At 46.0% G+C, this 15,441-nt stretch overlaps 2 protein-coding genes, 2 non-coding genes and 1 pseudogene across 4 annotated transcripts in view; 3 read left to right on the top strand and 2 right to left on the bottom strand.

The window, feature by feature from the left end:
- The window catches only part of rab13 (RAB13, member RAS oncogene family), a 7,966-nt gene extending 2,397 nt beyond the window's left edge, over window positions 1-5,569 (bottom strand). The window contains exons 1-7 of the mRNA XM_056286557.1: window positions 4,842-5,569; window positions 3,774-3,834; window positions 3,020-3,080; window positions 2,787-2,864; window positions 1,206-1,295; window positions 757-822; window positions 292-342 (exon numbers count right to left, since the gene is read on the bottom strand). Coding sequence (XP_056142532.1) covers window positions 292-342; window positions 757-822; window positions 1,206-1,295; window positions 2,787-2,864; window positions 3,020-3,080; window positions 3,774-3,834; window positions 4,842-4,965 — 531 coding nt within the window. The 5' untranslated portion in view covers window positions 4,966-5,569. The remainder of the gene's footprint in view (window positions 1-291; window positions 343-756; window positions 823-1,205; window positions 1,296-2,786; window positions 2,865-3,019; window positions 3,081-3,773; window positions 3,835-4,841) is intronic.
- Window positions 5,570-8,259: 2,690 nt separating this feature from the next.
- On the top strand, window positions 8,260-13,056 carry rps27.2 (ribosomal protein S27, isoform 2). The gene is made up of 4 exons (XM_056286547.1): window positions 8,260-8,312; window positions 8,670-8,778; window positions 9,179-9,289; window positions 11,699-13,056. The coding sequence occupies exons 1-4, from the start codon at window positions 8,307-8,309 to the stop codon at window positions 11,725-11,727; spliced, it is 255 nt and encodes an 84-aa protein (XP_056142522.1). The 5' UTR covers window positions 8,260-8,306; the 3' UTR covers window positions 11,728-13,056.
- LOC130118740 (small nucleolar RNA SNORA13) lies at window positions 8,879-9,013 on the top strand. Its single transcript, XR_008810794.1, has one exon. It is a non-coding gene; the product is annotated as a small nucleolar RNA SNORA13 (small nucleolar RNA).
- LOC130118741 (small nucleolar RNA SNORA13) lies at window positions 10,138-10,269 on the top strand. The gene has a single exon (XR_008810795.1). It is a non-coding gene; the product is annotated as a small nucleolar RNA SNORA13 (small nucleolar RNA).
- Window positions 13,057-14,375: 1,319 nt separating the features above from the next.
- LOC130118605 (nuclear pore membrane glycoprotein 210-like) overlaps window positions 14,376-15,441 on the bottom strand; it is a 38,141-nt pseudogene continuing 37,075 nt past the window's right edge.

Raw genomic sequence — 15,441 nt, 5'->3', positions numbered from 1 at the left:
GATGTAAAAAAATCTTATTTCAAATACAAATCATTATTTCTAACCTTGTCAATGTCTTGACTCTATTTTCTATTCATTTCACAACATATGGTGGTGAATAAGTGTGACTTTTCATGGAAAACACAAAATTGTTTGGGTGATCCCAAACTTTTGAACGGTAGTGTATATATATATGTGTGTGTGTGTGTGTGTGTGTGTATATATATATATATGCACACACACACACTTGGTATTTCATTTTCTTGTTTTTATACTTGTGACCGGTATGAGTGGCTTTTCGTACTGACTTACCGATTTCTTGCTGGACTTCTGCAGTATGTCTCTTGCCAGAGCCAAAAAAGACTAAATGGATACAAATTTCCAAGACAGACAGACAGACAGAGACAGACAGACAGACAGACAGACAGACAGAGATAGACAGACAGACAGACAGACAGACAGACAGAGATAGACAGACAGACAGACAGACAGACAGACAGACAGACAGACAGACAGACAGACAGACAGAGATAGACAGACAGACAGACAGACAGACAGACAGACAGACAGACAGACAGACAGAGAATAACAGGGATTTGGGTGTGTGACAATTGTAGAATATGATCATTAACATTATATTAATACTACTACTACTAATAATAATACTAATAACATGAACTCGACATACTCATTGGACAAAGGTCTTGGTAAAGACAGGCACTGATTTCTTTTCTCGTTACCAGATTATACGGATATCGTGGTGTGACGCCCTCTCACCTCTTCAACGTTGATGCTGGACTTTGCACTGGTCTCAAAGAACCTGATCCCGTGATCCTTTGCCAGCTGCGAACGACAGAGCAAAAGTACGTTTGCAAGTCATCGGAGTGGTGAGTAATGCTCACTTCCTCCTCCTTATCCGTCTCAACAGATATGCAAAACCAGCGCTCCAGATCTGGTTCAGTGCAGAACCCTGTCCGGGATCTTCCCCGGTCCACACGGACGAATCAAGCTGCCAAATGAATAAAGCGACTTGTTTCAGCCTACGCCTCTCTTTTCAATGCTGACATCTCTGAATGCCGCCTGCCAGTGAAGTGATGTCAGTAATTTCATTTTCCATCCAGCCACTATTACACTGCTACATCCACTTGGGCGGAGGCGAAACGGCACTCATCCTAATTCCAGATGTCAAGGTGCGCATGCTGTCATTTTTCTGAAGATCATCTCACCTTCTCTCCCGTCTCCTTGGAAACTTTCCTCTTGGCCTCGATGTCACATTTATTACCCAGCAACATGCGGCTCACCCCGGCCGAGGCGTTCTGATAGGAGAAGGGTGTAGTAAATCGGTTAGGTCACTCACACAAGTGTGCATGCTTCACCTCTGGCCCCACTGACGCGGAGCAGAGGAGAGAGAAGAGCAGATGTTTTCTTTTCGCAGCCAGTCTGGGCCGAGGAGCCAGAACCAATTACACTTCAAAGACCACAAGAGCCGGTCTACAGGAGCCCTGCCGTCGGTACGGACTTGACCTCTGGTTATCGAACACACGACGGAAAAACTTCCCAACCGGAGGCCCCTTTTGTCCTCGTAATAGAGCTTAGGTGGTGGTGGTGGTGTGTGTGTGTGGGGTTCAATGAAATTATGAATGAATAAAATCACCGTCATACATACGTCTATGAAGACATTTTGTGTGGCGCCTCATGAGGCTACGTGTAATATTTGGGTTGGTTGCTGAGAGGAAGTGATTGAAACGAAGTAAACACCCCAAACACACACACACAAACACACACACACACACACACACTGTAGATGTCTTCACTTAAAGACCGTATTGTGCGTTGGTGTCGTTGTCTGAAGGCCCATGATGGCTGTCCCTGCAACGACCTGGCTTGCACTCGCCGGCCTCGCTGAACCACGCAGCAACCACGGCAAACCGATGTCCACCTTGGTGGACATCGGTTTGCCGTGGTTGCTGCGTAGCTCACCGAGGCCGGTGGACATCGGCAGATGTGTGGTCGTGTGTCGGCTACCTGTCTGTTTGAATTTGATCGTCTTGACTTTTTTTGATTCGATTTTGTTAATTAACGTCACCGGGCGTCCGGGTGGCGTGGCGGTCTATTCCGTTGCCTACCAACATTGGGATCGCCAGTTCGAATCCCCATGTTACCCCGGGCTTGGTCCCTACAGATACAATAGGCCGTGTCTGCGGGTGGGAAGCCGGATGTGGGTGTGTACCCTGGTCGCTGCACTAGCGCCTCCTCTGGTCGGTTGGGGCGCCTGTTCAGGGGGGGAGGGGGAACTGGGGGGGGAATAGCGTGATCCTCCCACGCGCCACATCCCCGCTGGTGAAACTCCTCACTGTCAGGTGAAAAGAAGCGGCTGGCGACTCCACATGTATGGGAGGAGGCATGTGGTAGTCTGCAGCCCTCCCTGGATCAGCAGAGGGGGCGGAGCAGAGACCGGGGCGGCTCAGAAGAGTGGGGTAATTGGCCGGATATAATTGGGAAGCCGGGAGGAAAAAAGTAACGTCGCTGAAGAACAGAGAAAAGCCCCCCGGCAGAAACCACATATAACACGGGTCCCCTTCAATAAACGACGAGATTCAGGACCGACGTGAGGTCATGTCGTTGTGTTTGTTAGTTCTGCCCTTCCTGAACATTTGACCCCTTCACAAATGCTCATTTTATAGCTATTACCACTATAAACCAACAACACATAAATAAAAGACCACTATTACTGACAACAAAGTAGAAGAAGAAGAAGAGGAACAACAAAACAACAACAAGATGGAGGGGGGCTGGTTCAGTCTCACCTCTTTGATGCTCTTCATCCAGTTCTGAATGTTTTCAAAGGACTTCTCGTCTGTGATGTCATACACCAGGATGATGCCCTGGGCGGGAGAGAGAAAGAGCATCGGGGGGGGGGGGGGAGGGAGGGGGAGGGGGGGGTTAAGGAGTCAGCCGGAGGTGCGGGGCAAACATAAAAGCAGCAGTGATGTCAGCCTGATTACACAGTCTGCTCGTTCTGCAGGCGTCTGGCGCTCACCATGGCTCCTCTGTAGTAGGCGGTGGTGATGGTCTTAAACCTCTCCTGTCCCGCTGTGTCCCTGCGTAAAACCCCAAACACACACAGAGCCGGTAAGGAAAAACACAACAACACAACAACACAAGAACTGCAATTGACAGATATTTTTAGGATCGCAAACACTCTCTTGCAGATATTCTTAGCTGAAGCACTTGTGGGTTTTTCTGCGTCGTCCGAGTCGTGTTTGCCCTCCTGTGTTTGTTTCGTGTGGCGTGTCCGACCCAGTCGGCTCCCAGCGTATACAAACACGCTGCACTTAGCTGACGACAAAGTGACTCGGGGAAGACGCACATAACTCACTACAGGCTGCTGAAATGAAAGTTGAGTCGGTTCAGAGTCTGCGGCCTGCAGGTCAGACCTGAGTCCCAGCTCTGGACTGTGGATTCTGCATGGCTGTAGCAGCACTACAGCTGTGTAGTTCAGGGGACAAATCAGTCTCTTCTACGGCACAAAGTGGCTTTTTGTGGTGGACGTGTGCGACGGCGACTTGGACAATAAACCCTGTCATAAAGTCTCGTTTTGGAGGAAAGTATGGAGGTTTCTCCTTCCTCTCAGGAAAACTAGGACATAAACAAGAACCCACATGCGGACGGGCAGAGACCGGAGGAGGAGAAAAAAAAAGGAGGGGGAGGGGGAGAAAATCTGTGTTATCCGCTCAACCTAAACACAAACAGGAGCATTTAACACAAGCTGCAAACCGACCGCTGCTTCTTACCAGACTTGCAGCTTGACTTTCTTTCCCTCGACCTCGACGGTTTTCACTTTAAAGTCGATGCCTGCGAGAGGACGGGGGGAGGATGGGGAAGGGGCAGAGGGGGGGGGGCAGTAGGAAGGGAGGACAGACAATGAGTTAAATACCACAGATATGAACACATACCCACCCGCCGGTCAACACACACACACACACACACACGCCCTCAGCAGATATGGGTCACACCAATTAAAGCCACATTAGGCGGAGAGGAGCGGGCCGGGCCATCGTTTTCACGGCCGTACTGCCCCCCCTCCCCCCCCCGCAACCGTCTATACGGGTCTGACGCCACAGACGGACCGACACAGAGCCGAGACGCACACCGGCCTACACCCGCTGTCTGTGGGTTCGTGTTCGTCCGGGTTTCCTGCTGGATAGACGGGCCGAGAGAGGGGCCGAGGAGGAGGAGGAGGAGGAGGAGGAGGAGTAGGAGTGAGGGGAAGTGGGGGCGGTGGGTGGGGGGGTTGTCTTTCTTGCAAAGCTGTGCGTGCCAGAAGGCCGACCATTCTTCTGGGAACGGCGAGATGGTAAAAAGAGATAGGAATGAGGGTGGGTGGAACTACCGAGAGGCAAAGTGAGAGAAATGAGGTCTGACGGAGAGATGGAGGGGAGAGGGGTGGGGGGGGGGCGGGGGGCAGAGGGAGATAAAGGATAGACATACAGCAAACCCCCCCCCACCCCCTCCCCTCAAAACAAAACAAAACAGGCAAACAATAAACCCCTGAGCCACAAGAGCAGGGCAGTTAGTTAGCAAGAGAGCAGCAGTAGGACACACAGACTAGTTCAGACTTGAAGGCGAGTCAGCCTGCGAGCGTGAGAAAACCAGGGTGTCCAGATTTACAGGCACGGGCTGACTTCTCTTGGTGGTGCTGGGTGGAGGAGGGAGGGGGGGGGTGGAGGAGGGATAGGCTGTCAGCATACAAGAGAGAGAGAGGGGGGGGGGGGGAAATATTGCAGCGTTTCAGTTCCCAAGTTCACACAGACCAAGCCGAGGTTGCCAAACTTTGCGGGTTATTATCTGCGACGACATACCGATGGTGGATATGTAGGTGGAGTTGAAGTTGTCCTCGGCGAACCGAATGATGAGACATGTCTTGCCCACGCCGCTGTCCCCGATGAGCAACAGCTTGAAGAGGAAGTCGTACTTCTTCGCCATGGTTTGCTCTATCAAAGTTGACAAGAATCGGGGGGGGGGGAGAAGTAGGGTCTTGTTCCCAAAAAAAAAAAAAGTAGGGTCTTGTCCCAAAAAAAAAGAAGAAGAAGAAGAAGAAGTAGGGTCGGTCTTGTCCAACAAAAAAAACAGAAGAAGAAAAACAAAAGTCCTCAACCCTGCTACGACTTAATTATAAACGAACAAGTTGCAGACGGCGGTCAAACTAAACATGCAGGATTGTCCGAAGTTATGGGAGTTTGTAGGAATTGCCTCCCCTTTACCCCCCCCTCCTCCTCCTCCTCCTATTTTTTCTCTCCTGCAAAAACTGCCACCGGTAAGTTCCGACCCAGACCGGCGGCTCTTTCTCTCCCTCTTTTGGGAGCTGGGTGAAGAAATCCACTATATCGAAAAGTGAAGCAGCTCGTCGCACATCAGCCCTCGGTCGTCAAAATCTGTTCACGTCGCAAAGTAGATCCCCTCCCCCCCCCCCCCCAAGGCTGGAGACCAGTCAACTCGCATCCACTCCGCAAACACATACCGGAGTAGAGCTGCTACTGCCCCTGCTGCTTTTCCCCCTCTCTTCTTCTCCCCTAAACAACTTTCTCTCTCTCGGCCAAATCCCACTGGAAGGCTACGTAGCGAGACATGGGAGGGCTTGCCTGCGGTAGCTGCTACCGAAGACAAACACTAGATGGCGCTCTCTCCTCCCGCCCCTTTTTGCTCAAATTCACTGTGCCGTTTATTTTCTGTCTCACGAATTCGGTTTTCACCTGGCTCGTTAAAATATCCATCTCTTGATATATTTTTATCTAGTCATTATAGCCCAAATGTTGAAGAAAAAAACCCCTTTTCTGACGTCATCAAATGGCCTAAGGTAAAATTTGATTAAATTAGTTAAATTCATGACATCCTGACAGCAACCATCAAATTTTCGATATCAATAATTACCATTTCACCTAGATGAAATTCAGCTTCTCTTATCAACAGATTCGTTCCTGGCATCAACAACTGGCATTTTAACCGGATGAAAGAGATTTTCCTTTAATAAAAACTGGCTCCTTAACTATGGTTATTTTGAGCTTTTGGTCTTCATGTGTGTGTATCTTATATTGTGTTTGTCTGTGTCTGTCTTGCACTGATTGGTGAAGCCACAGCCCTCATTTCATTTTTAACATGTGCCTGCACATTGTTTTTAATGACCATAAAATTGAATTGAATTGAAAATGGTTAACAATGAATTATGGCTATCTGATAATCACTTTTGGGTATAAAAAATGGACATTTTAACTCTGGAAAACAGAATGCGATATCACAAAGAGATTGAAAGCTAAAACTGTTTCCCACACATCTGAAGGCCAAATGGGACCTATAGGCGAATTTCCTAAAATCACAACAAAAGCCAATGGTTAAATATTTATAAGCTTTTGTTTTTTTCCTGTGAGGTTTTCCCTGCAAAGCCCAGGGTCTAAGACAGTGTTTCTCAACCCAGTCCTCAAGGAACCCCTATCCTGCAGATTTTCTTTGCGATCCTGAACAGGCACCTGTTTGTAGTTATTCAACCAATCAGCAATGAATGTCTGAGTTTGCACACCTTGCATAATTAAGTGCTATGAGATGACTGGTCGAGTAAGTACAAGCATGGCTACCTATGCAGGGTTACGATGAAAATCTGCAGGATAGGGGTTCCTTGAGGACTGTGTTGAGAAACACTGGTCTAAGACATGGGGGGGGGGGTCGTACACTAGCACCTATCCTAATTATTTGTTACGTGATCGCGAAGCCCCCTGAGGCTGAGCTGTGATTCGGGGCTCGACGAGACTCGCAAGTCAGTTGCTAAACGTTTCGGTCTACCAGAGATTGAGGACGGTCTCCCAGGTTTCGTTGCTAAACCTGGGTAGAAACAACTTGCGGGTTAAACCTGCATCGCATAGCCGACCCAGACTCTCTAGGGCAGTGGTTCTCAACCTTTTTGGGGTCCTGGACCCCCTGCGTATTTTTGATCTACCCTGAGGACCCCTCCACCTGATCTTGGGGGAGGGGGGTCGCAATTTGATAGAAACAGTAGAAACTGCATTTTAAATTGCATTATAGCATTTATTCACTCTTTGGGGCAAAAATAAGAGCTTTCAGTTGGAACTTAGATATAGTTAACAAAACAGAATTCTTATGCAGTAACTTTCAGATATATGTAACAACACAGAATATGTATTCAGTAACTTTCAGATATATGTAACAAAACAGAATATGTATTCAGTAACTTTCAGATATATGTAACAAAACAGAATATGTATTCAGTAACTTTCAGATATATGTAACAAAACAGAATATGTATTCAGTAACTTTCAGATATATGCAACACAGAATATGTATTCAGTAACTTTCAGATATATGTAACAAAACAGAATATGTATTCAGTAACTTTCAGATATATGTAACAAAACAGAATATGTATTCAGTAACTTTCATATATACGTAACAAAACAGAATATGTATGCAGTAACTTTCAGATATGTGTAACAAAACAGAATATGTATTCAGTAACTTTCAGATATATGTAACAAAACAGAATATGTATTCAGTAACTTTCAGATATGTGTAACAAAACAGAATATGTATTCAGTAACTTTCAGATATATGTAACAAAACAGAATATGTATTCAGTAACTTTCAGATATATGTAACAAAACAGAATATGTATTCAGTAACTTTCAGATATATGTAACAACAGAATTCTTATGCAGTAACTTTTAACAATGCTAACGGGAGCGAGATCTCTTATTAAGACACAATAAATTACACTTGTGAAACAGATGTAATTAGAGAAAAAAGTCCTGTTACCCTTTATAGTTTAGGCAGATAAAGGTCTCAGTCACATTTGAGTAAAATAACCCTATTTCTATAAATGTCACAGGATCTTTTTTTTAAAAGATATTTTATTTTCACGGACCCCTTGCAATTACACCACGGACCACTAGGGGTCCGCGGGGCCCCCTCCGGTTGAGAAACACTGCCCTAGGGCGGGCCCCGGCACGTTGGGCGGCGACGTGCGGAAGCGGTGCGCTTGTAAAAGCGGTCGTACCAGCAACACGGGCGTTAGCGAACGGCCCGGCTGCGGCCGCCGAAGTTTCCTGGTGTTTGTCGCGTTCGCGGCGAAGCTTGTTCACCGTTTACAAACGAACACGGTCGGGTAAACCTAACGTGGCTTTCGGCGCGACCACGTCCGACGTTTTTAAAACGCTCCCCGCGCGTCACAGCGTCAGGCTGTTTCACCACGGGTTGGTTTCCGGCGCGCCGTGTGACGTCACTTCCCCTTCGGCCGCCTGCCCTCATAACGGAGCGCCGCCATGCCTGTAAGTCCACACGCTAGGGTCCACGGTGCGCCTTTTGAAAAGCCTCTAATAGTGCTGCTGTATCGTCATTTGTACGTTTCGCCTTATGTTTCCGTTGCGGCCGAGGCCTCGCTGTTGCCGTAGAGTAGCTCGCGCCGCTTTAGAATAACCACGAGCTCGCGAGCGGCGGCTGGTGACGACATGGCGAAGCACATGGTGCTTCGTGGAGCGTCCACGTTATTGTCTCTTATTTGCACTTTTGAGAAGGGAAACTATTATGTTGTGTTTTGAACGTTTTCCCGCCCTCTCCGACTACCGTTTGACTCGATGTTTTGTGTTTTTGTGTGTGTGTGTGTGTTTTTTCTACGTCTCCCTCAGCTCGCAAAGGACCTGCTGCACCCGTCCCCCGAGGAACAGAGTCGGCGACACAAGAAAAAACGTCTCGTTCAAAGCCCCAATTCTTATTTTATGGATGTGAAATGTCCCGGTAAGTCCGAGGGAATTGGTTTCTCCTGCCACGTTTCATAATACCTACACGACAGGGGTTGTGGGTCCTGTTAAACTAGAAGTAAACCACTTTTTTTTGTTGCCTTTATGTGTTGCCCTGCCATTGTTTTCCTAGTGATGATTGGGGTGTCAAATAAGGCATACATTAACTTTTGCGGTTGATGATGAAAAGGATCACAAGTGATTCTTTTGCGCCATCTGCTGCAAAGACATTCCACTGTGGGTCAAAGGTCAGATGATTGATTAGTGGTGATGGGTGTAATATTGTTAATGATTATGTGGTGCTTGGCACTTTGACAGTTACTCCCCAGCACCAATTGGTGGTAGTGTATTTTGGGCTGCGCTGACCAAACGTTGTGCTTGTGTACTGGTGTTTGCAGGGTGTTATAAGATCACCACCGTATTCAGCCATGCTCAGACAGTAGTACTGTGTGTCGGCTGCTCCACGGTCCTCTGCCAGCCAACAGGAGGGAAAGCACGCCTCACAGAAGGTAAAGGGACACCGCCTTAACCAGCATGCCATTGTTGGCGAAAAGATAACTCTTGCAGTACCCGTGAGGGACCACCAGATATTTACTGCGTATCACTACTACTACTACTACTACTACTACTACTATTTTCGGCTGCTCCCGTTAGGGGGCGCCACAGCGGATCACCCGTTTCCATTTCTTCCTGTCTTCTGCGTCTTCCTCTGTCACACCAGCCACCTGCATGTCCTCCCTCACCACATCCATAAACCTCCTCTTTGGCCTTCCTCTTCTCCTCTTCCCTGGCAGCTCCATATTCAGCATCCTTCTCCCAATATACTCAGCATCTCTCATATTTACTGCGTATCATCATATTTACTGCGTATCAGACGGGGAAAATTGAAGGGTTAAAAAAATAAGTGTTTCTGCAGTAATTTCTGTAGACATATGCAGAATTTTGTAAATCAGATTTAGTAACTGAGAGCAGGATAAGCGGTTTGGATTATGGATGGATGGATGGCTTTAGAAACTGTTTATTACCCTATGAAGTTTGCTCACACAAGGAATTTGACTTGGTAGACTGACAAATACATAAGTTATGAAATTACTTTATTAAGTAAAATATGAATGCATATGCTCATACAAATTACATTTTCCTCACACTATATATGAAAGTATCAGATTATGATTGCTCTACATGTTCCAAAACGAGGATCCCAAATTTTTCCAGAAACTGTATGTGTGTGGTGTTCTGTTTTATGTTAAGTTAAACTCCATTTGAATACAAGACTAAGTTTACCCAATCCCATCCTCTTTGGTAATAAAGCAGATGGTTCTATGGCCTTGAAATGCATCAGTGTCACTTTCCTATTTGCCTTCGTGTTGCCCTTTCATTGTGTTTGTGGTGAATTGGGTGTCAGGTAAGGCATACAGTAATTTTTGTGGTTGTCTTGGAAATTCATCATCACTGATCCATTTCCACAGAATCTACTGCAAAGACATGTCTTTCTCTCACTGATGTATCGTTTCCTGTTTGAGCAAGTATGGCAGTCAGAATAACCAACATTATTTCACTGATAGCTCGGCACACATTTCCAAGAGCAGATAACTTCAGGGTCATATTTCTGAGTAGATCATATTACTCTACCAGCTTGGTATGATGGGTGAATTTTGCTACCAAGACAGATGGTTCATTGATTTAGAATTTTGTCGTTGCATTCTGAACACACATTAGTTTTTTATGCGGGCACCATTCCAGATTCTCCTAGCGTCCTCTATGATATGGTTGTAACCCAGGTCTCCTTGGTTCTGTTTGCCCTGAGTTGCTATGCACACAACCTTTGGCACTGAAACATTTGTTTGGAGGCAGTAAACTTCATTTACTGATTGAGTGCAACATGAGTTTATCCTTGCCTCAGCAGTTACATGTCTTTATTGTTTGGCCAGTTTTATCTATCTGTCAGCAAACAGCTGCATGTTTACTGTATTATCTGATACGTTATTGTCAGTTTGCACTAAAATTCATTTGCATCCTTGGGCAGTTCCATTCAAAGATTAACACATTAAAAACACTGACACTTATCATAGACATACAAAACACATCAAACAGTCATGCGAGGAGTCAGAAGAGATGCTGTTAGCAAGTCTGAGCACGCTCTGATTGTGAGTTGCTTGGAAGAAGTGTGCCACAGGCTGACCAATAAACTTGGCACAGATTTGGATTTGATTGTTAAAGTTTCACTGATAGGCTGCTCAGCCAGGCTGCGCTGCAGCACAGCATGACTCTGAAGGACTGATTTAAACAAACAAAAAATCTGGCTACTGGCTCCCAACGATCTTGAGTCTACGAAGAGAGTAAATGCGCCGCTGTATCTTACAAATAAATTCTGTGAGAAGTCCTCGATCGGGTGGTATTTATCGGAACACCCAGGTTACGATATGAAGTCTTTTTTTCATTTCTATGTTGTGACTTGTCACTGAAGGCAGCTGACAATCAGGAGGAAGGTCAAAAATAATTTCCTCAGTGTTGATAATAAGAGCATTTTTATCACATTTAATTAGTCAACAACACGACCTAATTGAATGGTGTGATAAAATGGTGTTTTACTGTGTTTTTAATGTGTTAATCTTTGGTACAACAACAACACATTGGTACAGTCTGGGGTCATCGCTGTCAGTCAGCAGAGACAGTAAGGTGGAATCATCAGAATCAGTATTTTATTAAAAGAAACTGACATGTGGTGCAATCTGCAGCGTACAATGTGAACAATACAGGTGTGTTCTTGTGAAACCAGAAGGAACCGACCTACTCAAGTGTATCTTGTTTAAGATTGCATATATTTTATAGTTATGTGCGTGCTTTTTCTACGACTTTGAAGCTACTCACTTTTCTGTAGGAAAAAACACCCTTCTCTTTATCTTCACTTTGTTTAGGATGCTCCTTCAGGAGGAAACAGCACTAGTTTGGAGGGTTGGACATTGTTTAGAGAAGGAGAACCAAACTGGACTCACTTATCAAGCGACACTGCCAAAGGATTGCCTAAAGCAAGAGGAGACGGGAGGGAGGAAGAGGAGGAATGAACCAAGTAATAAAGAAGCTGTCTGTCTCCAGTGTGTGCCGGCGCACACAGAAAGTACCTTGGCCTGATGGGGCCATGCTGAGACTATCCATCCTCTTGTCTCTAGTTTAAAAGAACAAATTAGAATCTGGAATATTTGTCCTCTAAAGCTTAGCAATATTCACATGAGGATTCTTAAATGTCATTTGTCCACTAAAAGACAATTTTGCCCATTTATAGAATCGAAGGTTAAAAGGTGCATATGTCTGTAGGTAAATACCTGGAGGTTTGTGGAAATACACTTATTTACCGGACCCTACAGCAGTCGGCTCCATATGAGTTCACTGTTCAGCTTGGTGTGAGGGAGACAAAGACAGCTTCATGTTCTTGCCTCCGTTCTGGTAAAAAAAGAAAAGGCTGTTCAGCAGTAGACTATAGCCGTCTACAACAAGGGCATGACAGTAAAGCCTCTAGATATTTTTCCAGGGTATGCTGATATTTTCTTAGAAAAGCTGCACAAATTGGTGCAGCTGAAGACTGAAAATGACATTTAAGAAACTTCATATCCTGTGCTACACTGGCGGTCATGTATTGCATTGGCTGCATTTTGTGAAACATTGAACAATCCCTACAGTGTCAATTATAAATTTATCTGTTGAGATGACATGGCTGTGAAACTTATGAGTCGGAGAGGTGTCGTGACGTCGACATGTGCTCCAGATCCAGGGGTGTCTGCGCAGGGCCGCCCCGCTGTCAGAAGCTGATCCAGGGAGGGAGAAGACCAGTCCTACTACCGTTGCTGTCCACTGATGATAACACAACACAGTGATGCAACGCCAGTGGATGTCCTCATGTTCAAAACTGTCATTAGGCATATTTAAAACGTCTTTGAGTTCGATGAAAAGCACTATATAAAATTAATGCATTATTATTATATGCTTCTTGGATCTCATGAAATCAGTGTGTAATAATTGTAACTTGTAACACAGGATGTTTAAATGTTGGACAGTGGACAGGGATATTCATGAACATGAGGGTGTGTAACTTCTGCCATCACTGTGACTTGTGGGTGTGCAGATCAGTGGCCCAGTCTGCATATGTGACAGGGTTAAGTTGTACAGTGAAAGTAAGACTAGCAATCGTGTTCCCATAACGATTTCATTGTTGCTATGGTGACATTTTGCTGGTGTATTGGGCAAGACTTGTACCTGATTAAAGTAATGGTGAATGGAAATGTGATTCTGATGTCCTAATTTCTGATTGTTGAATGACTATTTAGCAATGACCAAAAGGTGGTGGGGTGATGACTAGCTGCCAGATGTAATGGGCTTTTTACCAATGAATAAGCTGGAAGTTCAGGAGCTGGAGAAGAGGCCCGGACTCTCCAGGAACTGGATCTGTTATCCGAAGAGACAAAAAGAATGCATTCTGCACAATACAATGTTGGTCCAGTCAACTAGTGCATTAACGATAAGCTGGTCTAAGGAAAATTAATCCATTTTAGCCATTCAAGTTCAAATACCAAACCTTTTGTCAACAGTTTGACAAATGCAGAGATTTGCTTCCTCTGATTTTATTTTCAGCTGTTGGACTCTGGAAAACTTAGGATGGGCATTCATCAGTATTTTCAACTTAAGTCAGTGATTAATAGGTTAATTGAAAAAAATATCAATCGATAAATCGATTATGAAAATACCCATTAGTTGCAGCCCTACATTTAACTGTCAGGTGCAAAGACGGTGTGAAGGGTTAAAGAGTCTGACCTCTCGGTGCCTGGCTGTCAGTGTGGTCACCATGACAACATGCTGGGTGAGGCTGAGCAGAGTGACATTGGCGAAGCAGGACGAAGGCTGCTCCCCGTCCCGCAAGATGGCTACAGACAGCAGGAGTGATGAGTTCTCTGAGTAGCTGGGCTCCGACAGCACCACGTTCAGGCTGTCGCTGCAGAAGTGACAGCAGCAGGAAGTACACCGTGGTCACTGCATGGTCATATCTGAATGCTCCAAATGTCTCAGTAAAACCAGACAAGGCTTTTTTCATTACATATTGACTGGTGCGTGGACTAACTCAGAAACTGGTCATTGAAGAGCTGTACTGGTTAAGCAGAGCTGTAAGCTATTCCAATATCTTTATTCTTGTGTAGTCTTAAGTATTTATGGTAATCTTTACTTGCAAATGAAGTGAATTTTCTACAGATTATAATTAATGGCAGCGAGTAGAAATCATCTTCAGGACCACAGCCCTTGCCTATGTACCGATATAATTTATGCCAAAACTTTACTGCATTCCCCTTACATGTTCATACAGACTTATAGCTTTTCAAAGGCTCTGTAAACAGACTCTGTGTGTGTGTGTGTGTGTGTGTGTGTGTGTGTGTGTGTATGACCCACCCTTAGGGCTGAAAGCATGTTCTTGGTCCCTGTCCCAGCGATCTCAGAGCTGGACTGTGGGTCGGTCAGGGCTGACACAGGACAGTGGAACGCCAGTAGGCATGGCAGCTTCACTGGCTGACCGGGAAGCGGAAGTTGGAGGAGAGGGGGAAGAGACTGGTATCATAGAGAGGCCGAGGGGGAGACGGTTAGGAGGAGAGTAGAGAGAAGCCAGAGAACAGGCTGCTCCTGGGGGTGAACAGAGGCCCGACAGCTGTACATACCTGTGGAAGAGAGATGGGGGGGTACTGTGTTTTGCCATAAACGAAGCCCTGCTGAAGCTGGAGGAAACAGGCAGTGGTGTGTGTGTGTGTGTGTGTGTGTGTTTGTTACCGGCGCCATGATCGTAGTGCGACGAGGCCTCAAACAGAGCCTGCAGAACGCGCAGCTGTTGGTAGGGGGCGCCAAAGTGCAGGACACAGTGTAGCTCTGCTTCAGGGCGCAGCCTCTTCTCCACGGCCAACACAGCAGTCATAGACAGAAAAAATGGGTTTGTATGAGAGAAGATGGGGAAACGCCAAGGCACCGGAGTTGATAGCACTACAGTAGTCAAACCATCTGCAAAATTTCCTGAAAAACTTGGGCTCTCTCAGAAATGTGAGAAGCTATGGATATTGCTCCTTACATGTATAGTGTAGCAGGGATGGGCAACAAGGGCCAGAAAGGGCGTGTAACTGCTTGGTTGGAACAAAGACCTGCAACACACCGGCCCTTTCTGGATCATGTTGCCCAGGTGAAGGGAACGAGAGAGGAGGAGAGGCACGGTGAGGTTATTGTGGTGAGTGGGGTGCAGTTGCGCCTGTCTGGAGTTTAGCCTAACGCAGCTGCACCCCCACATAAACGCACGCCAGAGCCAAGGAGAGAGCTGAAGGCTGCACAGCTCTCTCCCCAACACAGGACTTGTTTTTAGATTTCTGAATGGTTTTGATTCCCCGGTGAGACTTTCATGCCCTCATTCACCATCTGTGTCTGTGTCTGTGTGCCGGAGAGTCCGGGCTGTTGCTGAGGCTAACCACTGTTACATTCACATTTTTCTTTTTCCAAAACACCAAACTTAAAGTATTATCGAATACATTGTTTGCATTGTGTTGGCATTTACATGTGTATGTATCTCAGCCGGCAGAAAGACTGCTGGACTGACCTGTGTTGTTCAGGTTGGTATGGAGGTCTGTGGGAACAGAGCAGAGGG

This window comes from Lampris incognitus, chromosome 9 (genome assembly GCF_029633865.1).
Source record: "Lampris incognitus isolate fLamInc1 chromosome 9, fLamInc1.hap2, whole genome shotgun sequence".
NCBI lineage: Eukaryota > Metazoa > Chordata > Actinopteri > Lampriformes > Lampridae > Lampris > Lampris incognitus.
Note: the sequence above shows the minus strand (reverse complement) of the source record. Positions and strands in the feature narration are given on the sequence as shown.